The 24,117-nt window shown below is 45.7% G+C and overlaps 1 protein-coding gene across 1 annotated transcript in view; it reads left to right on the forward strand.

The window, feature by feature from the left end:
- BMP7 (bone morphogenetic protein 7) overlaps positions 1-24,117 on the forward strand; it is an 89,980-nt gene that overhangs the window by 32,056 nt on the left and 33,807 nt on the right. Inside the window, exon 2 of the mRNA XM_075350568.1 lies at positions 23,131-23,323. Within this exon, the coding sequence (XP_075206683.1) occupies positions 23,131-23,323 (193 nt within the window). The remainder of the gene's footprint in view (positions 1-23,130; positions 23,324-24,117) is intronic.

A 24,117-nucleotide genomic window follows, 5' to 3' on the forward strand; every position in this document is an offset into this window, starting at 1 on the left:
AGGGGAAGAGACAGACACAGACAGGGAAAGAGGCAGACACAGACAGGGTAAGAAACAGACATAGACAGGGCAAGAGACAGACACAAAGAGACAGACAAATAGACAGACTGACAGGGAAAGAGACAGACAGACAAAGAGACAGAGACAGACACAGGGAAACAGACAGACAGGGAAAGAAAGGGAAAGAGACAGACAGGGTAAGAGACAGACAAAGACAGGTAAAGAGATAGACAGGGAAAGAGACAGACAGGCAAAGTGACAGAGATAGATAGACAGACAGGGAAAGAGATAGATAGACAGGGAAAGAGATTGAGAAAGACGGAGACAGAGACAGTCCGAGACAGACAGGGAAAGAGACAGACAGACAAAGAGAGAGACAGAGAGATATATACAGAGGGGGAGACAGACAGAGAATGGGAGAGAAACAGAGAGACAGTAACTATCCCGGGCGTTAATACATTCTATTTATACATTCTATCCCGGGAATGTTAATACATTCTATTTTGTTAACAACAGTTATTAACCCAGGCGAAGCCAGGTAGTACAGCTAGTATATACATAAATGTCTAATAGATTTTTGTCTGACCTCCTGTGTAAAAGTGTGACTTCAATTTGTAGAAAATTTAAAGGGAACCTGTCAGGTCCAATATGCACGTAGAACCACGAGCAGTTCTGGGTACATATTGCTAATCCCTGCCTAGCAGTCCAAAAGTAGCAAAAATTATCAGATCTTTAGAAAAAGTATTTCTACAGATCATTTCTTATATGCTAATGAGGCCCACGACTAGTCGTAAATGCGTGAGTTCCCTTCACTAGTTGGTCCACATAGCATGGTAGCAGGCCCCTGTGGGCGTACTGACATGATAATGAATGCGCAGCTTCGCCAAACATACGTCACTCTTCATGGTGGCCGGTGGAGGATGGATGCGAAGTGCGCATGATCCGGAGTCCTCTGGACTTCCGATCATGTGCACTAAATTGATGCTGGATGTAAGCTTTGCGGCTTTATTGAGCTATAGTCCGTATGACCGGAAGTCCTTGAGACTTTGGAACATGCGCAGTGCGCATCCATCCTCTGCTGGTTGCCATCAAAACTGAGGTGTGGGCAGTGTCGCTGCGCATTCATTAGCATGTTAGTATGCCCACAGGGGCGTGCTACCATGTTATGTGGGCCGACTAGCCAAGGGAACTCACACCCTCATGACTAGTCCCTGACCTCATTAGCATATCATAAAGGATCTTTAGAAATACTTTTTCTAAAGATCTCTTTATCTATACTAGTGTATACAGGGACGGTTAGGCAGGGATTAGCAATATGCACCCAGAACTGCTCCTGGTTCTGGGTGCTTATTGCACGTGACAGGTTCCCTTTAAAATAATTGCCTGAAAATGTTGTCCAGGACTTGGATGCTGATGACCTATTCTTAGGGGTACTTTGCACGCTGCGACATCGCTAGCAAAGGCTAGCGATGCCGAGCGCGATAGTACCCGCCCCCGTCGCACATGCGATATCTTGTGACAGCTGCCATAGCGAACATTATCACTACGGCAGCTTCACATGCACTCACCTGCCCTGCAACGTTGCTCTGGCCGGCGACGCACCTCCTTCCTAAGGGGGCGAGTCGTGCAGCGTCACAGCGACGTCACACGGCAGGCGCCAATAGAAGCGGAGGGGTGGAGATGAGCGGGACGTAAAGATCCCGCCCACCTCCTTCCTTCTGCATAGCCGGTGGAGGCAGGTAAGGAGATGTTCCTCGCTCCTGCGGCTTCATACACAGCAATGTGTGACCTTAGGATAGGTCATCAGTTTCAGATTGTTGGGGGTCTTACACCCATCACTCCCACTTGATCAGCTGTTCGCAGGGGGGGCTGAACATAAAGAGCGTATGAACAATTTGTAGTGGCCGTTCTCTGGTCATGCAGCTGAAATTATAGGTACTGATGTAACTGATCGATGGTGAAACTGAGCATTGGACCACCATTGATCAGTTATTGATTGCCTATCCTAAGGATCTAAGTAAAGAACAACACCTATAACTAGCAACTCATTAAATTTGCAATATGCAGCTGTTTTTTAGGTATTTTTCAGCATGTTTGGGGTTAATCAATCAGCAGCGATGGACTCCTTGGCTCCTTGCGTCTCATCTCCCTTTCTCCAAAATGATTGCCTTTAATTTGGATCTAGCCAGAGAGTATGAGGTTTTAGAGTAATGGCTTTATTGTTTTGGAACCCAAAATACTTCTAATCTACGGCTTGTGCAAACATGTTTAACGTGTGTTAATGTGTTTTCCAAGCAGACCCTCTCAGCAAACCCCGCTTGTCATTAATTGACATCAGTAGCACTGTACAGGATTTCAAAGGGTTGGCCAAAGCCCGGTCGTGTTTCTCATTTCCTTCTACTTTCCTGTGTTCGGTATGCCAATTTTAATTTGTTCCCATGGAGGGACGAGGCCTGCCAAGCTGGGGATTTTATATAGCAATGGGCTGCATTAAACTTGCCAGCCATTAAACTCAGGCACAGGCATTTTTTTTCCTCCCCTCGCTGTTCCCTCCTGCACTCAATGGTGGTATCTGCTTGTGATTAGACTGAATCCCTCTCTTGGCTGACGGTCACATCTCCAGGGGAGAGGTCTCTCCGAGGATTAAGCACGAAAAATATACCAGAGAGCCTGATGGGCTGTCACAGTTTTTATACAGATTAAAGAGGTTCTGCAGCTGACACCCCAACCTATCAAAGTGCTCCTCTGGAGGAAGGTGGGAACCAAAGTAATTTATTTTGCATAAACAACAAAAACAAATAAGCGGCTACCAAAAGTCTATCGGAGGCCTCATAGAGAGCACTGGAGCGCTCGGCCGAGACAGTTTTACTAGCCATGGCCTTTTTCATGCCTCCTAAATGTGTATGTAGACATTGGGGTTCATTCTGATGTCATGCACCAACACATTTTTGGGAACCCCACTAAGGCTACTTTCATACATCAGTTTTTTGGCATCAGGCACAATCCAGCGTGTGCCTGATGCAACGGATCTGGCGCAGAATATGCAAAAACGGATGCGCCGGATCCTTTTTTTTTTTGACGGATCGGTATACCTAATCCGTCAAAAAACGGTTCCGGCACATCCGTTTTGTTCGTTTTTTTGCTGGATCCGTTTTTGGTTTTTCTTTTCAATAAATTGAAGCATGCTCAGTTTAAAAAAACGGATCCGGCGGCCGCATCCGTTTTTTGCCGCATTACGCCATAGGTTTCCATTGTAAATCACGCCATATCGCACCGGATCCGGCGCGATGCGGTTTTTCGTCAGAGACAAAAAATGTTACAAGAGACGTTCCACCTGGCCGTCACATTAGCCAATTACGACGGATCCGGCAAAAGCCGGATGCAACGCTAGGCCATCAGGCACAATACGGCACTAATACAAATCAAAGGGGATAAAACAGATCCGGCGCCGGATCCGTTTTATTCGTGTTTTTCCGGATTGTGCCTGATGGGAAAAAACTGACGTGTGAAAGTAGCCTAAGTGGAAGTTTTCTTCAGTGCCAAGGAGACTTCACAACTCATTTTAGGGGGGCTCTTAGATGTGCATATAGAATAATATATAATAATAATAATAATGTCTTTTGGTTAAAAAAGGGACTTTTATGGCCCATATTCAGCCTCACCCCAGGAATGCCCCTGAACTGAAAGGAAGCACCCACTTGTAGGAGGAGAAATGCCCCCTTCTGGGCTGAGTTATGCCCTAATTTGCTGGGATTGTTTCCAAAAAGTTTGGGACACTTCCAGCATATCCAGGACTGTGCCAAGTATGTGGTGGCACGTAATAGTAAGGAAATCATGGATTTCGGAAATGGGGGCTCTCGTTGCAGTTTGGCCTTGAGCAAAAAACGTGTGTGAGGTAAAAGAAACTGGCTGCTAAGGAAGTGGTGCCTGATAACCATGTTGTAAAAAGTGTGTGGTTGTTGGGATATTTTTGCAGATGGACATGTTCACCACAGACCTGAATAGGCACTGAGCTGACCACAAAGATGCTGAGAAACAGATTGGTGGCATCTTAAATCACCAGCTGAATTATCAATCAGATTTCTCTAAAGACAACCCCCTTTATATCTAGCATTTTCTGTACAAAATGAGTAATAAGTTATAAAGAAGTCTATATTTTAGAAAATCTTACAGGGAATCTGTTAGCAGGTTTTTGCTAAGAAGGCTGAAGCCAGCATGATTCAAGGGTTAACACAGAGAATTCAGGGATGCCTGTCTTGTCAAGGTCCAATCTGTTGGTTGTTTGCTATGTTTGTTTAAGCAGCAGGACTCTTTGCTTTAACTACAAAGTCACAGGTAGTCCGCCACGCCCTCTCCCATGGTTGACACCTCACTGTCAATGTACAATCTCTATTGAGAGTGGTGTAGGATGGGAAGCTCCCTCAGTTCTGATACAAGCCTAAAGGGCCATTAACACGCTAACAATATATCGTCGGGGTCACGGTGTTTGTGACGCACATCCGGCGTCGTTAGCGACATCGCAGCGTGTGACAGACTGGAGCGACCTTAAACGATCGCAAAAGAGACAAAAATCGTTGGTATGTGAGAGGTTGTTCATTTACCAAAAATCGTTGTCTGGTCAGTAGCGAGGTTGTTTGTCGTTCCTGCGGCATCACACATCTCTGTGTGTGACACCGCAGGAATGATGAACATCTCCTTACTGCCCTCCACCAGCAATGCGGAAGGAAGGAGGTGGGTGGGATGTTCGGCCCGCTCATCTCCGCCCCTCCGCTGCTATTGGACGGCTGCCGTGTTACGTCGCTGTGACGACGCACGAACTGCCCCCTTAGAAAAGAGGCTGTTCGCTGGCAACAGCGACGTTGCAGGGCAGGTAAGTACGTGTGACGGGTGTTAGCAATGTTGTGCGCCACAGGCAGCGATTTGCCCGTGACGCACAACCGACGGGGGCGGGTACGCTAGCTAGCGATATTGGTACCGATATCGCAACGTGTAAAGTACCCTTTAATCTAAAAATTTTGATTGCGTCAGAACAGCTGCATCCAGTAATCTAAGTGATACATTGTTGGATTCAGAACATCTTTGACTACATCATGCTGCTCTCAGATGAGATGGCAAAAACCTGCTGACAGATTCCCTTTAAATCTTTACTGCAGCCATGTATAGGCAGACAAGCTGACCTGACCTGGTCCTGGTCACACAGCTGCAATGAGGCTGGCCATAAACATCAGGTACCTGTAGGGACGTGTCTTCTTCTAGTCTCACCCCATAGTAGCAGTTTGGGGTCTCATTCAGTTGGTTCTGCAACTTTTTAAAATACTATTTGTTTTTATTCCTCACTATTTTCAAGGTCTCTGCTTTCTTGCAGTGAACTGAAACGCTCATGTTTTTGTCATACACGATGATTGGCTGGTGACAGACTTTCTTTACAGTTCTCCTCTGAAACAACAGCTTTCCCCGCTGCTTTCCTTAGTCTTCTTTCTGCTCATCATTCTCTGGAATTATTTTCTTTTCGTCTCGTGGTTTTACACTTAAAGACGCTTTCTGCAAGTTGTGTTTAAGAACAGCAGGACGTTCTCTGGGAGCGATTAGAAGAATGTAGCAGCGGTGCGCTTTGACCATTCGCCAGCAAGATTCCATCGAATGGAATATGCTTTACATAATGCGCTCCTCGTTAAGCTCCCACTTCATATAGGGGGTTTTGAAAAGGAGTTGTTACAGCTCCTGATATGTATCTTATAGTAAAATGTTACAACTAACCCCTTCCACTCACATGGGATAAACATACTAGAGGAGATGTTAACCAAAGGTCCCTGTAAGGACTGGGAGTACCCTTAAACCTGACCCTGTTTTGTCCCTGCCTGACCACATAGGGTGGCACACTAAAATTACTCAATGCCGCCCTCACTTAATGTCGGCTGATCGTGAGTGTCCTTAACTACACCCTAAACTATAAACCAAGTGTAACACAAAACACCAGTACACATAAAAAAGTGCACATAGACAGACATGGGACTAAAGACGTGTTCACACAGTGGTACAGGAAGGACAGAAGAAACTGAAGGAAAACCCAAAATACTTATAGAATAAGTGGAACTCCTCTAAATCCCAAATTATACAGAATGGGAGAAGGCTAAAAAGGTACACAAACAAGCCGCAAGGAAAAGCAAAAGCGATTACTAAGCAAGATTATCCCAAACTAGGAAGCTGGAACTACAAACATCCATCAATCTTGGAATATAGCCAGCCCTGAAGGAATGTGCATGGCGAGCAATGGTCCTTTCCAAAGTGTGATAGGGCAAACAAAACAAGGAAGTGAACACACCTGAGTAGATCTCACATAGAAAGGCAAGGAAAGGAAAGACAAGAGAACTAACAGCAGTTTCATTGATACAAAACATGCTGTTGTCCAACGGAGAGGGAAACCGATCACACAACCAGAGGTCACCAGAACAAGCCCAGTTTCGAGCCATTACATAAATATTTCCCATGACATTCCAATCCTAGGGCATCTGTAGTCCACAGTTGCTGTCAACAGTATGGCATATTTGACTGTATTAGATTTTCATGCAAGTCCTCAAAGTAGATCAAGAGAACCAAGTCAAACAAATGAGACAAAAATATTATAAATATTTTTTTAAATGAGAAAAATGATCCATTATCACACGTCTGTGTAAGGCAAAAGTATGTGAACCTTTTCTTTCAGTATCTGGTGTGACATCCATGTGCAGCAATAACTACATCTTAACAGATCAGGTAATTGTTGATTAGTCCTGCACATCGGCATGGAGGAATTTTAGCCCATTCCTCCTACAAAACAGTTTCAATTCTGTTATGTTAAGGCTGCTTTACACGCTTCAATTTCTCGCGCGATCGCATGTGCGATCGCACCCGCCCCCATCGTTTGTGCGGCACGGGCAATTTCTTGCCCGTGTCGCACAAAGTCGTAAACCCCCGTCACACGCACTTACCTTCCAAACGACCTCGCTGTGGGCGGCGAACATCCACTTCCTGAAAGGGGAGGGACGTTCGGCGTCACAGAGAAGTCACTCAGCAACCGCTCAATAGAAGCAGACATAAACATCCCGTAAACATCCCGCCCACCTCCTTCCTTCCGCATTGCCGGCAGGACGCAGGTAAGCTGAGTTCATCGTTCCCGGGGTGTCACACGGAGCGATGTGTGCTGCCTCAGGAACGATGAACAACCGGAGCACAGAAGTACGTTCAATTTTTAGGAAATGAGCGACGTGTCTACGAGCAACGATAAGGTGAGTATTTTTGCTCGTTCACAGTCGCTCATTTGTGTTACACGCTACGATATGTCAAACGAGGCCGGATGTGTGTCACTAACGACGTGACCCCGACGACATCTCGTTTGATAAATCGTAACGTGCCCTTTAGTGAGTATATTCTCATGTACTGCTCACTTCAGGTCCTTCCACAGCATTAAGGTCAAGACTTTGACTTAAAGGGTCACCCAGGATTTTAGCATTGATCCTTAGGATAGGTAATCAATTTCTTATCGGTGGGGATGCGACACCCATCACCCCCAGCGATCAGTTGTTTCCAGTGTTGCCCTCTTCCAGAATTACTCAGTTTCGAAGATACACAGTACAGCTCCATCGACAGAATAGTTAATGCAGCTGGATACTGCACATTTGCCACCTATTGATTCCAATAGGTGGTGGATGTGCAGTACCCAGCTGTGGCCTCCCTAGAGTTGACGGTGCTGTGCAGCTCCGAAACTGAGCGGTTCCGGCCGGCGGCATCATCGAGAATAGCTGTTTGGCAGGAGTGCTGGGTGTTGCACCTCCACCAATTTCACAATAATGACCCACGTTCTGCACAACCCCTTTAATATTTCCAAAACCTTATTCTTCTTTAACCATTCCTTTGTAGAATGACTTGTGTGCTTTGACTCCTTGTCTTGCTTCATGACCCATGTTTTCATGAAATTTACCTCACGGACAAAGGTCCTGATAATTTCCTTTATAGAATTATTTTTTCCATCGGTGTAGCAAAACCGACCCAAACCGTGATACTACCACTATTGTGTATCACAGCTGGTATGAGGTTTTTATCCTATAATGCAGTGGTTTTCTTTTGCCAAACATAACACTTCACATTTGAACCAAAAAGTTCTATTTTAGTTTCATCCATTAACAAAGCATTGTTTAAATAGCCTTCTGGCATTTTCAGGTGATCTTTATCAAACTACAGATAGGCATTCTTTTAGGCGAGCAGTGGCTTTCTCCTTGTGATCGTGCCACACACTCCATTGTTGTTTAGTGTCCTCCTGATGGCGGACTTATGAACATTATCTAGAGTGAGAAAGTCCTTTAGTTACTTAAAGGTTACCTTTGTGGTCTAATGAACTATTATATGCTTTGCTTTTGGGATGATCTCTTGAGCTGGTGTCACACTAAGCGACAGCGACAACGACGTCGCTGTTACGCCACCATTTTCGGTGACGTAACAGCGACCTTGTAAGTCGCTGTTATGATCGCTGCTTAGCTGTCAAACACAGCAGAAGCAGCGATCATAACGTCGCTGTGCTACATGTGCAGAGAGCAGGGAGCCGCGCTTAGCGCTGGCTCCTTGCTCTCCTAGGTACAGTACACATCGGGTTAATTAACCCGATGTGTGCTGCAGCTACATGTCACAGTGCAGAGAGCAGGGAGCCGCGCGCACTGCTTAGCGCTGGCTCCTTGCTCTCCTTGCTACAGTATACATCGGGTTAATTACCCGATGCGTACTGCAGCCACATGTCACAGTGCAGGAGCCGGCGCTGGCAGCAAGAGCGGAGGCTGGTAACCAGCGTAAACATCGGGTAACCAGGGAGAGGTCTTCCCTTGGTTACCCGATGTTTACGCTGGTTACAGCTTACCGCAGCTGCCAGTGCCGGCTCCTGCTCGCTTCATTTCGTCGCTCTCTCGCTGTCACACACAGCGATGTGTGTGTCACAGCGGGAGAGTGACGACCAAAAAATGAAGCTGGACATTCAGCAACGACCGGCGACCTCACAGCAGGGGCCAGGTCGTTGCTGGATGTCACACACAGCGACAGCGACGGGACGTCGCTGCAACGTCACAGAAAATGGTGACGTAGCAGCGACGTCGTTGTCGTCGTCGTTATGTGTGACACCAGCTTTGGTTGACCACTCGTGGGAAGGGTTATAAATTTCCAGAAGTAAAAAAGGAACGTCACAACGCAGAATTGTACGAAGAGTGGATCCAGAATTGGTATTTTCTTGGAAATATATATTATTAAAAAAAAATAGGGATACTTGGCTTTTGTGTGAAATTTCAGGATGATCCTAAAATGCCCTCTAACCTTTTTAGGTGAACTTCATGTGACTTTCTCTAAACGTTTGAATCCACATGTCCAACTGTTCACTGTTTCAGTACTACTTGTACAACTTGCTGTTCTCAAACAATGAGCTTAATGGCAAAATTCACAGCAGGTGTTTGATCCATGAATCGCCCAATACATTTCGGGGTTCAGATAGAATACGTATTTAAACAGTCCTCCTCATCATGCTGTTCACATTTTGACATCATGAGACTAAGGGCGGCTTTGCACGTTGCAACATTGCACGTGCGATGTCGATGGGGTCAAATCGAAAGTGACGCACATCCGGCGTCACTTTCGACATCGTTGTGTGTAAATTCTAGATGATACGATTAACGAGCACAAAAGCGTATCATCGTTGCAGGCTCCGACTTTTCCATAATTATGCTGCCTCGTTCCTGCGGCAGCACACATCGCTATGTGTTACGCCCCAGGAGCGAGGAACTTCACCTTACCTGCCGCCGGCGGCTTTACGGAAGGAAGGAGGTGGGCGGGATGTTTACATCCTGCTCATCTCCGCCCCTCCACCGCTATTGGCCGCTTGCCGTGTGACGTCGCTATGACGCCGCACGACCCGCCCCCTTAGGAAGGAGGCGGGTCGCCGGCCAGAGCGACGGTCGCAGGGCAGGTGAGTGCATGTGAAGCTGGCGTAGCGATAATTTTCGCTACGCCAGCTATTACAAGATATCGTACCTGCGACGGGGGCGGGGACTATCGCGTGCGACATTGCAGCATCGGCTTGTGATGTCGCAACGTGCAAAGCCCGCCTAAGACGACATCTAACAATTGATCACCACTACCTCGCCACTGAGAGGGTTCAAGCAGCATTTTCTCATACGGAAGTGGCCATTGAGCTTAGAGTGTCACAGACTGTCATCAGCAGGTCACAACAGAGAGACTGGAAGAGTCACAGAAAGTCATAGAAGTGGATGTGCTTTGGCCACATCCCACACTGATGGCCACATCCCACACTGATAACCACTTCATTGTAAACATTGAACTGGATGATGAATGCAACACAACTCCAGGCACTTTTAAGGGAGGTGTGGGGAACCCAAGTATCACATCAGGCCATTCAAAACCGTTTACATCAGCATGTTCTGCGTGCTAAACGATCTGCATAGGTATCTGACCTCACTACCAGGCACAGGCGTCATCACCTTGCTGGACGAGGGACCAGTGGGCCTCAGTGCTTTTCACTGATATGAAAGGCGATTCACGCTGAGCAGAAATGATGGTCACCAATGATGTTGGAGACCTCAAGGAGCACGCTATACATCTGCCACTGTTGTCACCAGACAAGCCTTTGGTGGTGGTGGTATTAGAGTGTGGGCAGGTGTGTCTAGTCAATACAGAACTGCCCTATACTTTGTGAATTGTACAGTGACAAGCCCCTAATACTTGAATAACATTAATCCAGTCATTGTGCTGCTGCATGACGAACACAGGCCTAATTTCATCTTCATGGACGACTAAGCTCATCAAGATCGTGTCATTAGGGAACAGCTGCTGGAGACTGGGGCACCTCAAATGAAGCAGCCTGCACTTTCTCTAGACCAGAGTCCCATAGAAAACCTATGGGATCAGTTGAGTTGCAGTGTAGAGCCTCGTAATTCTGTACCCTAGAACCTCAATGACTTAAGGGCCACCCCTTAAGAAGAGTGGGATGACATGCCTTAGCAGACAATAACTCCACTTGTAACCAGCAAGAGATGTTGTTGTCAGCTGTATTTGATGCTGAAGGACACATGACAAGTTATTCAGATATTGACATTTTGGGGGGGTATACCCACCACTGTTGGCTTTTGTTTCAATAAATTGTTTGAGATGAGGAAATCCCCATTGCCTGTTTGTAGTTAAATGCCCTCCTGTCATGGCGTGAACATTTTACGTTTTCCATAAATTTGAACCAAGAGACAAATGCATTTCCCCTTTAAATTAGGCAGTTGTCCCTTTATCATCACACCCTAAGAAGGGAGGGCAATAATGAAGTACTAAGGATATCCTACCCCTTAAGGAACTCTCTGGATCAATAGAGGACCCTAATGGGCTCACGGGACAGTCTTAAGCATTTAGTATGGGTGCGTCACCTTCTATGTAATGCTGACCCTAAACCAGCTGTGACCTCGAAGAGCAGAACAAGGCTGGCGTTCACGTCACCTATAATTAGGCCCTGCCGGAGCGTCATGGCTCTGGTATGTGGAGCCAGAGAAACTCGCTATAAGGTCCTTACCTTATGTAACATGTATTCAGCGCAGTGAGGAAGGTGCGGCTGTGTACATGTTCTGCTTCACTGTCAGCGCGAGCGCTGGAGAAATGGAGGAACATACACGGGAGAGTTCAGCTCTTGAGAAAATCAGCCTACAGAATAATAACATACTGTGGTTGGTCGCCCCAAAAACATGACTGATCGCCTCCTCTCTACTCCACCAGCCATAGCTACATCATTGTATAATGTAACGTTCGCCAATTCCTCACCATTTTCAAGATTGCGCCATGTTGTCAGTGACTAGGAAAAGGAAGATCAGGATGAACAATTTGTATAATTCCTACGTGTAGCCTGAACTACAAGCAAAATGTTTTGTTTGTATTTCTAAACCATTTTATATGTGCTGAGGTTTTACATAGTTATAGGAATGTTTTCTATGTGATAATGACAGCAACACTTTGCAGCTCAAGCCACGGGGGGGGTCCTGTAACCTGTAAAAAGCTGGTCATTCACTAGAATAAAAAGCTAATGAAGTGTCTGCTTGCAGCTCTCTGTGATAATTTCACCTCTGGGAAGTATATTTACTACAGGTTACCAACGATGCAAAATGTGTCAGTAACCTCGTAGGATATAACTCAGCATCAGTACAGGATAAGTAATGTATGTATACAGTGAGTCCACCAGCAGTATTGGGAGTGCAGCTCTGGGGTATAATACAGGATATAACTCAGCATCAGTACAGGATAACTATTGTATGTATACAGTGACTCCATCATCAGAATAGTGAGTGCAGCTCTAGAGTATAATACAGGATGTAACTCAGGATCAGTATAGGATAAGTAATGTAATGTATGTACACAGTGACTCCATCAGCAGAATAGTGAGTGCAGCTCTGGAGTATCATAAGGATGTAACTCAGGATCAGTATAGGATAAGTATTGTATGTATACAGTGACTCCATCAGCAGAATAGTGAGTGCAGCTATGGAGTATAATAAGGATGTAACTCACGATCAGTACAGGGTATGTAATGTATGTACATAGTGACTGTGCCAGCAGAATAGTGATTGCAGCTCTGGAGTATAATACAGAATGTAACTCAGGATCAGTGCAGGATAAGTAATGTAATGTATGTACACAGTGACTGCACCAGTAGAATAGTGAGTGCAGCTCTGGAGTATAATACAAGATATAACCCAGGATCAGTACAAGATAAGTGATGTAATCTATGTACACAGAGACCACACCAGCAGACTACTGAGTGCAGCTCTGGAGTATAATCTAATATATACAACTGAGTGTGTGTGTGTATGCGTGTGTGTGTGTGTGTGTGTGTGTGCGTGTGTGTGTGACCGCTAAAGTAATTCACACTGTCGCATGCACAGTCACGAAATTGTGCACAGACACTTCATTTGACTCAGGGAACGTCATAGACTATGTTTTGATGGGAAATTTTAACCCCGCGATTTACAGTTATTTGCCAAACAAAACATGCCTCCATTAAAGTAAATGGAGCTGGGAGCCACAGTGCAGCCAGAACTTCAGAAGAATGCGCAGCCATGTCCTTAAATGCAATGTTGGTGTGTCACAATGCAGCCAGAGAAAGAGACAGAGAGACAGGGAAAGAGACACACAGGGAAAGAGACAGATACAGGGAAAGAGACAGACACAGAGAAAGAGACAGACAGGGAAAGAGAGAGACAGAGAGGGAAAGAGACAGACAGAGATAGTCAGAGACTGGGAGAGAAACAGAGAGACAGTTACTATTCCGGGCAACACCGAGTGCTACAGCTAGTCTAATATAAAAAGTTGAGTGTGTGTGTGTGTGTGTGTATGTCCGCTAAAGGAATCAGCACCGTCACATGTACAATCACGAAATATTGCACAGACACCCCATTTTAAATTTTAACCCCGCAGTTTACAGTTATTCACCAAAAAACGTGCCTCCATTAAAGTCAATGGAGCTGGGAGCCACAGTACAGCCAGAACTTCAGAAGAATGCGCAGCCATGTCCTTAAATGGAATGTTGGTGTGTCACAATGCAGCCAGGGAAAGAGACAGAGAGACAGACATACAGGGAAAGAGACAGACAGAGAAAGAGACAGACAGGGAAAGACAGGGAAAGAGACAGACAGCGATTGGGAAAGAAACAGAGACAGTTACTATCCCGGGCAACGCTGGGTGGTACAGCTAGTACAGAGGATAAAACTTAGGATCAGTACAGGATAAGTAATGTAATGTATGTACACAGTGACTCTACCAGCAGAATAGTGAGTTCAGCTCTGGAGTATAATTCAGGATATAACTCAGGATCAGTACATGATAATAATGTATGTAATGTATGTACACAGTGACTCCAGCAGCAGTATAGTGAGTTCAGCTCTGGAGTATAATTCAGGATATAACTCAGGATCAGTACAGGATAATAATGTATGTATTGTATGTACACAGTGACTCCAACAGCAGTATAGTGAGTTCAGCTCAGCGTATAATACATGATACACCCTGGAATCCGTGCAGGAGTTTTTTTGGTGTGCATACCTCTTTAAGGGACAACCATTCCTTTCGACATCTTAGGAGTTTTACACATTATGAGAAGACTTTGATTCCAGGGCAGAGATACGGATCTATAGGATTATGTGGAGAGAGAAGAAACCTTTCTCCGAGTCCTGCACCTGCACTTTGCTGCGTAATGATTTCAGGATGATGGAATCCAGACTCCAGGATGGATTATAAATTCTCATTTGATTTCATTTACTTCTGAAATGCTTGAAACCAGCTGTTCCCTGAAAAGCCCGATCCGTCAGCGCAGATTTGCAAAATTGAAGTCTCTTGTAGTCAAGGATGTCTTATTACATACAAGCGGTAATAGGTAGCGCGGGTAAACATGAAGAAATGTTCCCCCTCCTCCGGCCTGGGGGCTAATTGAATCCATCCCATATTTTTCAGTTTACAAAGATTTGATTGTTTGCTTAAGAGCCGCTCATGTGCTGAGATTTAAGTGTTTCATTTACATTGAAGCCCATTCTCCTGCGATTTTCTTTGACATCTGGTCATTAGGGGAATTGAGTCATAATGTATACGCTACGTGGGATGGGCAGATGGGGTTAATAGGGCCATTTGGAGCAGGATTGCGCAATTAACCCATTCCACGTAAATCCACATGGTCATTAGCGGTCTCCGCTTAGATGACAGCATCGCCTGTAATGGTAACTGGGTTATTAAAAACCAGTCCTTAGGAGACTCTGAGCTGGGAGGGAAATTTAAAGGCACAGGATAGTAACCCTCTGTTCATTTAGAGTAATGATGATAAGGCAGAAGGTCTCCAGAGGAAAGTGTACAAGGTAGGTGGATATTATAGGGGCTGTCCACTACTGGACAAACCCTTCTTAATTTCTAAAGTGCCCAAGACAAAATAAAAAAAATCCAAATCATATTTGCCTCCTAGACTGGCACCATTCTAGCATTGTTGGCCTTGTGTCTCCACTGGTTGTGAAATTATGAAGGCTGCAGCCCATCAGGGGCACTGATAGACTACAGCGTTTCTATGACATCACAATGTCATGGGATTGGCGGGAGACGGCACCATTCTGGTCTAACTTACATAGCTGCCCCAGCGCAGACAGTCCAACCTGTCCAAAAAGCACCCCTGGTGTATCCACTTTTGGGCAAGGTGGGCGTCATGGTCTGATGGTACCTTGCTGTGGGTTTGGCTTTGTGTAGGGCCTGTCTGGTTTGTTCAGGGTATTTTGGAAGCAGCCATCAAGTCTTCATTTCTCCTGCAGCGGTAAAGCTGGATAGGCATATCAGATCCCTATCGGCAAAACTATAATTCGCCCCAACTCCTCTATACACAGGATCGCTCGCTCGGCCAAACGCTGCCGTGTTCTCCATGATAGAGTCCGTGCCAGTTTCCTCGGTCAACCACTATTCTCCCCGCACAACAAAAGGATCGAGGAATTAAATACCAACCAGCCCATCCTTATGTTCCCCAATATACTTTATCATGGAACACTTTGGAGCCCCCATACAAATTGGATTGTCAGCCAATCCAATCAAAAGCTGGTGGTTCAGCCAACTTTAATATGTATGTAGACCATAAAATGTTACACAAAGGGACGGAGGTGACCGGGAGTGTTCTGGACTTTGGATATAATCTCTCCTCTGGTTTATTCAGAGGGGCCCTGAGGGGGGTAATAGCCCATATATCCATCTATTGCATCCCTAATATGGGCCATGGATAGAGGTTGTCTAGAAAAGTAGCCCACCCTTGATGCCCACTGCTCTTATATGGAAATGTAGTAGGGTATCAGGGTTACAAGTTAGCACTGTCATCCTGCAGCACTAGGGTCCTCGGATCAAATCCAACTAAGGCCAAGTTGCACTGTTTGTCTGTTCTTCCCTTGTTTTAGTGGGTTTTCTTGTACTATGCTTTTCTACCATAGTCCAGAGCAGCACCAATGGAGAATAATATTGTGAGCCCCAATGGGAACATTCAGCACTATAAAAGCAAGCATAATAAATATAATCTATGCTGCTGCATTGTTGTATGGTTTTTATGGATGAAAAATGTAAAAAACTATGTTTCACCTGTAAAATATGCGCATCCAAACAATGCAACACAAAACTGCAAAGGGCGACTCAAAGGTAAGGAAATATGGAATGAAAACGGTTTAGCAGATGATCCAATGTTACACATAAGCTATGGTAGAAACTTATAAGGCCATGACACCATCATAGTAGCCATCATGAATGTCACAATCTTGGATTCAAATAAGACATTTGGTGGGTGATATATCAAACCGGAAGGGAATTTTATCTGAGAAACAATGGTCTCCTTTAAAGATGAGTGGACCAGTAGCAATTCATGTTCTGCGGGTCCAGTGAACGTTTTTAAAGTTCGGTTTTGCACCCGGATTTGACCTGAACTTCATATGAAGTCACTGATTGGTAGTTCGGGTCTCCGCTCACATGCAGCCATCCATAAATAGAACACTTCCGGACAGGGTTTTTTCCATTTTATTTTATTTTTTTTTGTGTGGCGCACACTAAATCTGATCACGCTGGTGTTACCGCCAGCGTCAGCCGGTCAAACACTGCAAGCGGCTCTCACTGGGCAAAGCACCAAGCGTACCAGAGCACTGTGATACTCGCGTGAGTGGTTTGCATTCGTAAAGCATCCGGCCCCGAACTTTGTTTCCTTGGTAAAACTTGGAAATTGTAGGTTCGCTCATCTCTAAACTCCTTCATTTTAGAATAAGTTTATTTGGTGTCATTATAAATCAGTGATTGTTTCTCTCTACGGGTGAAGTGAAGATAGTGTAATCCCAAGCAGAACGTGTTGAGATCGTCCACTGGTGAAGGAAGCACGTGTGTCCTCACCGATTTCCACCAACGCCACCCAAACAGACCTCCCATGACCCGCAAACTTTTTACCATCAATGAACATCACCTCTTACCTGAACTTCCTGAGGCTTCCATCACTCTGGGTCGTCCTCGGTCAGGTGTTTCATCCTCTGAGTTTAGTACAGGTTCCATGCATGAGTAGACTAAATTTGGTCAATTGAGGCCTGGCTGATGCTTTGTTCCAGAGACAGACGCAGCGTGCGATAGTGTGGGATCTTGATGATTGAGGCCAGGACAACGGTCAAGTGTTTGGTTTCTGAGCATCTTGTTTTCTCTTTTTTGGATTATTAGAAATTGGTAAGAAATTAATCCACTGTGTTTCAGGTCATAAAAATTATTTTTTTGGTGGTGTTGGTTGAAATCTTCTGTTCTGACATATGTTGTTAATCTCACCGTGTGAGATTGTGTTATACTCTTCGGGTGAGGTGGACCCTCCAAGCCCAAGGTCCTGGTGGGTACACAGACCAAGAGCGTCAGTGAAACAGGTAGGAGATAAGTGGGACAGAGACAGCCACAGGGCAGGAACCGCAGGTAGGTGAAAAACGTCTAGGAGACCGTAGGTGGGATGCAGGAAACTACAGGCAAGCAGGCGGGATGCTGGAAAGTGGCAGATGTCCATGAGACCACTGGCAAGTAGGTGGGATACATCCAGGAGACCACAAGCAAATATGCGGGATATGTCCAGGAGACTGCATGTAAGCAGGAGGGATGCTGGAAACTGCTGGCAAGTACAAGACGTCCAGGAGACAACAGGCAAGTGGCATATGAAGCAAGTCAAAGTCTTAGTAATACTGAAGTTTTGATACTAATACACAAGGGTATGTCTTGGTGAACCTTATATAGGCCACGTGGGATTATGGTGGGCCATCTGCAAAGCTCGACATGGAGAAAATGAGTCTAGCGGACTAGGGAGGGGGAAGCAAGGCATGGATCCAAGACAGGTGCGTAACACGTGCTCCCTACACCAGACATGAGGACAATGTCAACACATTCTGCTTGGGATAACATCATTCTTCACATCGCCCGGAAAGAAGAAAAATCATGAGAACGCATAAGTTATACCACCATGACGCACACCATTGTTTTTCAGGTGAAATCCTTTTCCAGCTTGATATATATCACACACACGACTTCCCGTTTAAAACAATGAAGATAAATCCAGGATGGCAACATTCAAGGTGGCAGCTATAGTCATAGCTTTACCCAATTCTCCCATAACTAGTGTCTAAAATTGGATCATCTCCTTCAAAACTGTTTTCCTTTTCTATGGGGGTTTCCTTACGTCTGAGACCCCTGTACATACAGTATATAATATGCCATTATTAGGAGACAGTAAGTTCCTGGGAATCAGTCGTAGGCCAGAGTTTAGTATTTGTCCCATTCAAAAACTCATTTGTCCGCCGCGTTCCTGAAACGTGAACCGTGGTTAAATGTGATTCTTGAGCGTCTTGGCTTTGCAATGCATTTTTTTTCTGTACATTTTAAGGCCCCAGCGTTGCCCACACAAGGCAGGAGGAGGGGGACGACGACCTCGTTCCAGATCACCTAACTCCCTCCATAAATAAACTTTGGATCTCAGAGTTTGGCCTCTCTGTTTGCAGACTTCTGTCCACCGATTGATAAATGTGTAAATTTCAAGAGACTGGCACAGCCACCGGCCTGGGCAGAGGAGCTGTTTATTCTGGGTGTGTGAGACTTTGATGTGCTCTGGGGATTACAGCCAAGGTCACCAGCAGAACATTAAAATATCGTAAAAAGCCATGGAGAAAATATTACAGGAAAGATTCTGCCAAAACCGTCACTTAGGATCTGCAGCTTCCATCATTCAGAAGGTGGAGCGGGTCATTACCCACCCGCAGCATGGATGCCAGCCTCAATAACGTGTGGAATTTTTAGTTTTTTTCTGTTTCCTATTACACAAAATACAGATTGAAAAATGAAATAACACCATAACATTTGTGTTGGAAACTTGGTTGCGTGTATCTGTTATTTCCTCACAGTAGCAAATGATTAGTGGTCTCACCCACGCTTTAGAAAGGTCGACCCATTGTGGGTTCACTCCAGTGTGAAAAGTCAGCCCCCAATAACCAGAAAGAGGAAAATAAACAAGCAGAATTATGAATTCAGATCTGGATAGGACTACAGTTTTGATTGATGTTTGGCAATACAACTGATCGTTTCTCTGTCACCTTGAGATGCGCAACCTGAGAAATGGCAGCGCTAAGGCTATTTTCACACATCCGGCTTTTCGCTGGTTTGCCGGATTCGGCGCACGGCAGTACAGTGTATACAGTACAATGGCAGCGCGACAAGCGCCGGTCACATGCTGTCATGTGACCGTAACATGTGACCCATAAGTTGCGGCACTGCCATTGTACTGTATACACTGTACTGCCGTGCGCCGAATCTGGCAAACCAGCGGAAAGCCGGATGTGTGAAACGGGCTAATACATTTTTTAACGCAGCTTTGTATGTAACTGTAGTCCCAATATGCAAAGCAGCTCCTCTCAACAATGAGAAGAGCTACCTAATGCATTGTCTTAGCCTGTAAAAGGTTATGCTCATCTTTATAAAGTCGTATTATCAGATATGACAGATTATTTATAAAGATGTATTGTCAGATAGTGCCTGTAAATTCAAGCAATATACTATGCATTTAAAGTTGCAGCTGTTCTTGAGCTATTAACACTTTTTTTTTGTTTATAGCTTGTTACCGTGGAGACCGACCACCGATGCCAAATAGTATAACATTCGCAGCTTTTTTCTGTTGAGCTTGGAAGCACTGCTGTGAAACTGGTCACTGGAGTGGGCTGTTACTTCCTAATCCCGGCCAGCTTCAGCGCAGTGTTTACAAGCTGGTGAACAACGGTGGTCAGTCTCCAAGGCAACGGACTGTAAACAAGTGGAACAGCTGCAAATTTTAATCTAATATATAAAGCTCAGTGTATGCAGTGTATGTGTGTATGTATGTCCGCTAAAGGAATTCGCACCGTCGCATTTACAATCACGAAATTTTGCACACACTCCATGTGACCCAGGGAACATCATAGACTATGTTTTGACAGGAAAATTGAACCTCATGCTTTACAGTTACACTCAAAAAAACATGCCTCCATTTAACTGAATGGAGGTGGGAGCTAAAGATCATTAATAGCAACTGTCAGTGGTTGCTATAGGAACAAAATAAACTGTTAGTATAAGAAGCTTATGTGTGAGGTAATATGATGTCGATGGGGAGACGGATAGAGAGAGACAGAGACAGCCCTGGAAAGAGACAGCCGGGCAAAGAGACAGCCCTGGAAACGGACAGCCCTGGAAAGAGACAGATCTGGAAAGAGACAGACGGGCAAAGAGGCAACCCTGGAAAGAAGCAGACCGGGCAAAGAGACAGCCCTTGAAAGAAACAGCCCTGGAAAGAGACAGCTGGGGACAGAGACAGCCGGGGACAGAGACAGCCGGGGAAAGAGACAGACCTGGAACGAGACTGACAGACAGATAGAGAGAGACAGACAGAGAGACTGATACAGACAGAAACTCGAAGAGAGACAGTTACTATCCCGGGCAATTTGCCCGGGTACTACAGCTAGTAAGTAGTAAAAAGCAAAAATGATAGTTTTTACAATATCCGTCTATGAATATTGGAATAACCCTTTAACCAAGTTCTGCCACATGACTTAAATAATTTTGCCTAACCATATGCACCCATATACCCAAAGAGACTGCACTGACAAAGGGCAAGAACCCTCAAGCGGCTAAGTAGGATACTGGGTGGCTGGGTTAGAGGCCTTTGATGGAAGTCTTCGAGTACTGTATTACCTTATGAACACTGCCAGTTGGCTTATGGAGTCTTATAGTTGAAGCTCTGGTCTCTGGAAAAAGGGGATGCAAATGAGCTACCTTCCAGAATGAAAAGCTGGCTCTCTACTGGCACCCATTGGGAGTAGCATCCAAAAGTCAATGTTCAAGCCTTAAACATACCCTACAGCAGAACATAGGACATAGACCCTAAACCGGAAGGAAAATACTCTCATATACGGACAGCTGTTTCTGGGGTCCTCCTTGCCCCTTGTCAGTACAGAACAGGGTACTGGTTTGCTGCAGGCTGCCAGCTTAGGGAGACTTATACAGTAGTTCAAGAGTGCTTTCTGGGAAAAAGGTATGCAAATTATCTTTGTTTGTAAAAAAGAAAACTGGCAACTTACGTGTCATTTACTGAGGGTAGCTATCTTTAGAAGTCAAAATTCAACCCTAACGGTATTTGTCACTTGGTTTTTGCTTTGTTTTCTGACAGCAGCAAGATGTAGGGACAGAGACGCTGAATCCAGACATGTATCACTTAGTTTACTGGGTGCAGCAGTTGTGCTAGAATCAGTTTTCTCTACTGCAGAGCTCAGAATGATGTTCTGTCTATAGCCCTGCACAACACTGATTGGCAGTTCTCCGTGTACATTGTATGGTGACAGTAATGTGAGAGTAGCATGATGTAGTGGAAGAAATCCTCATTCCAGCGATGTGTCACTTCCTAGTCTGTGTTTAACTATTTCAATAAAATCAGTATTTTATCACCAGGAGATTATCACTACAGGGCCTAGGTTTCTCATGTCTCCTGGTTCAACCACTTCCCCACCGCTGATTAGCTTTCTGTCACTATACAATATATACACAAAGCTGCCAATCAGTGGTGTGGGCGAGATTATACACAGCTCAACATTCGGAGCTCTGCTAGATTTGCTGCATAGGAAATTGTGATTGCTGGAATCAGCATCTCAGTCCTTGTATCATATTGCTTTCAGATTACATAGCAAAATCCTGCTGTCAGATTTCTTCTAAAAGGAACTTGGCAGCTACAAAAAACACTATTTACCTGCAAGTAAATAGCTTTTAAATCCTGGGTAGCTGGCTTACAGGAGCAGCAGCTACAGGGAGAAAATAAAGTTTTATTATCTCTGTAGCCGCTCACTTGTAGTCTTTGAGGGTGGCGCAGGTTTCACCTCATACTATATAGTGAGTGCACTGTAATCACTCCCTACCATAATGATTGACATTCTGCACTCCATCGTGTGTGTGCAGGTCAGGCTGACTGAATGCGAGCTGTAGCTGCTCCTCCACTAAACCAGCCAGACATGCTTTAAACACAGTTTTACCTGCAGATCACTAGACTTGCAACAGGATTAGGCCGAAGTCACACTTGCAAGAGCCTCGAGCGCATCTCGCGCGAGTCTTGCATTGCATCGCCCAGTATGACATGACACTCTCCGAACAGGAGCATCTCAGCTGCATAGAGATACATGCAGCTGACCCGCTCCTGTCAGGAGAGTGTGCGACCGTGCTGGGTGATGCAATGCAAGACTCGCGCGAGGCACTCGCAAGTGTAAAGGCTACTTTACACACTGCGATATCGGTCCCGATATCGCTAGTGTAGGTACCCGCCCCCATCTCTTGCGCGACACGGGCAAATCGCTGCCCGTGCCGCACAACATCGCCCAGAGCCGTCACACATACTTTCCTGCCCGGCGACGTCGCTGTGACGGGCGAACCGCCTCCTTTCTAAGGGGGCGGTCCGTGCGGCGTCACAGCGACGTCACTGAAGCGTCACTGAACCGCCGCCCAATAGCAGCGGAGGGGCGGAGATGAGCGGGACGTAACATCTCGCCCACCTCCTTCCTTCCGCATAGCTGCCGGGAGGCAGGTAAGGAGAGCTTCCTCGTTCCTGCAGTGTCACACGCAGCGATGTGTGCTGCCGCAGGAACGAGGAACAACTTCGTTACTGCTGCAGTAACGATAATTGAGAATGGACCCCCATGTCGCCGATTAGCGATTTTGCACGTTTTTGCAACGATGCAAAATCGCTTATCGGTGTCACACGCAGCAACATCGCTAATGCGGCCGGATGTGCGTCACAAATTCCGTGACCCCAACGACTCCGCATTAGCGATGTCGCAGCGTGTAAAGCCCGCTTTACTCCAGCCTTAAAGCTATTTTGCCAAGCCAGAGTCTTTTCCATAAGGCCTCCATCTGCAGACAGCTGTTTAGGGGTTTTTGCCCCTCATCAGTGCAGCTAGCATAAGAAGATGTAAGTCTCATAGTTAATGATAAAATATGTTGATGTCTGGGCTGCTCTTTAATGTCCATGACCTCTTCTGCATTATTTTGTTTTGTATCTTTTAGTGGAGCACGATAAAGAGTTCTTTCACCGGAGACGTCACCACCGCGAGTTCCGGTTCGATCTCGCCAAAATCCCAGAGGGCGAAGCAGTGACAGCCGCTGAATTCAGGATATATAAGGATTATATTCGAGAGCGGTTTGACAATGAGACCTTTCAGATCAGCATCTATCAAGTTCTGCAGGAACATCAAGGAAAGTAAGTGAAGTCTTGAGAGAAACCGCAGAGAGGTTTACCCTTGTTGTATGGGTCTCCCCAAAAGTGAGCTGATGGGTACGGATGGAGATTGCCAGGGGAATGTACAGTATGGAAGGACATCCATTACAATCCTGCTCTGGTTGATGGAGGCGATCTCTAATGGGTGACTCCTACTGATTTGCACACTAAAGCCTGCTTTACACACTTCAATAAATCCTTCAATCCGTCGTCGGGGTCAAGTTGAAAGTGACGCACATCCGGCATCGTTCGTGACGTGTTTGCGTGTGAAACCTACATGCGATCGATATTGAACGAAAATACGGTGATCGCATACACGTCGTTTATTCCTCATACATTGGACGTTTGGTAGTACGAAACTAGTGAATTGTAACGTGTGACATCCCTCATACGATTTTGGTGTCTGATGCTATGTGCGCAGGTGTGCGCTCTGCACCGCAGCTTCAAAAAGGTCCGCTTCAGAGCGCAGCTGAAAAGCTGCGTTCTGAAGCGCCTCACAATGTCTGTCATGCACTAATCTCTGTCAGTCCGTCACTATCTCTGTCCCTCTCTCTCTGTCCATGTCAGTCTATCCCTCTTACCCCCTCTCTCATATACTCACCGATCCCCGATCTCCAGCGCAGCGCTGCACGGCGTTCACACTGCTCCGGCGGCTTTTACTGTTTTGAAAAAGCCGGCCGCCCATTAAACAATCTCGTATTCCCTGCTTACCCCGCCCACCGGCGCCTGTGATTGGTTACAGTGAGACACGCCCCCACGCTGAGTGACAGGTGTCA

The sequence above is a fragment of the Anomaloglossus baeobatrachus genome, chromosome 5 (genome assembly GCF_048569485.1).
Source record: "Anomaloglossus baeobatrachus isolate aAnoBae1 chromosome 5, aAnoBae1.hap1, whole genome shotgun sequence".
Classification (NCBI taxonomy): domain Eukaryota; kingdom Metazoa; phylum Chordata; class Amphibia; order Anura; family Aromobatidae; genus Anomaloglossus; species Anomaloglossus baeobatrachus.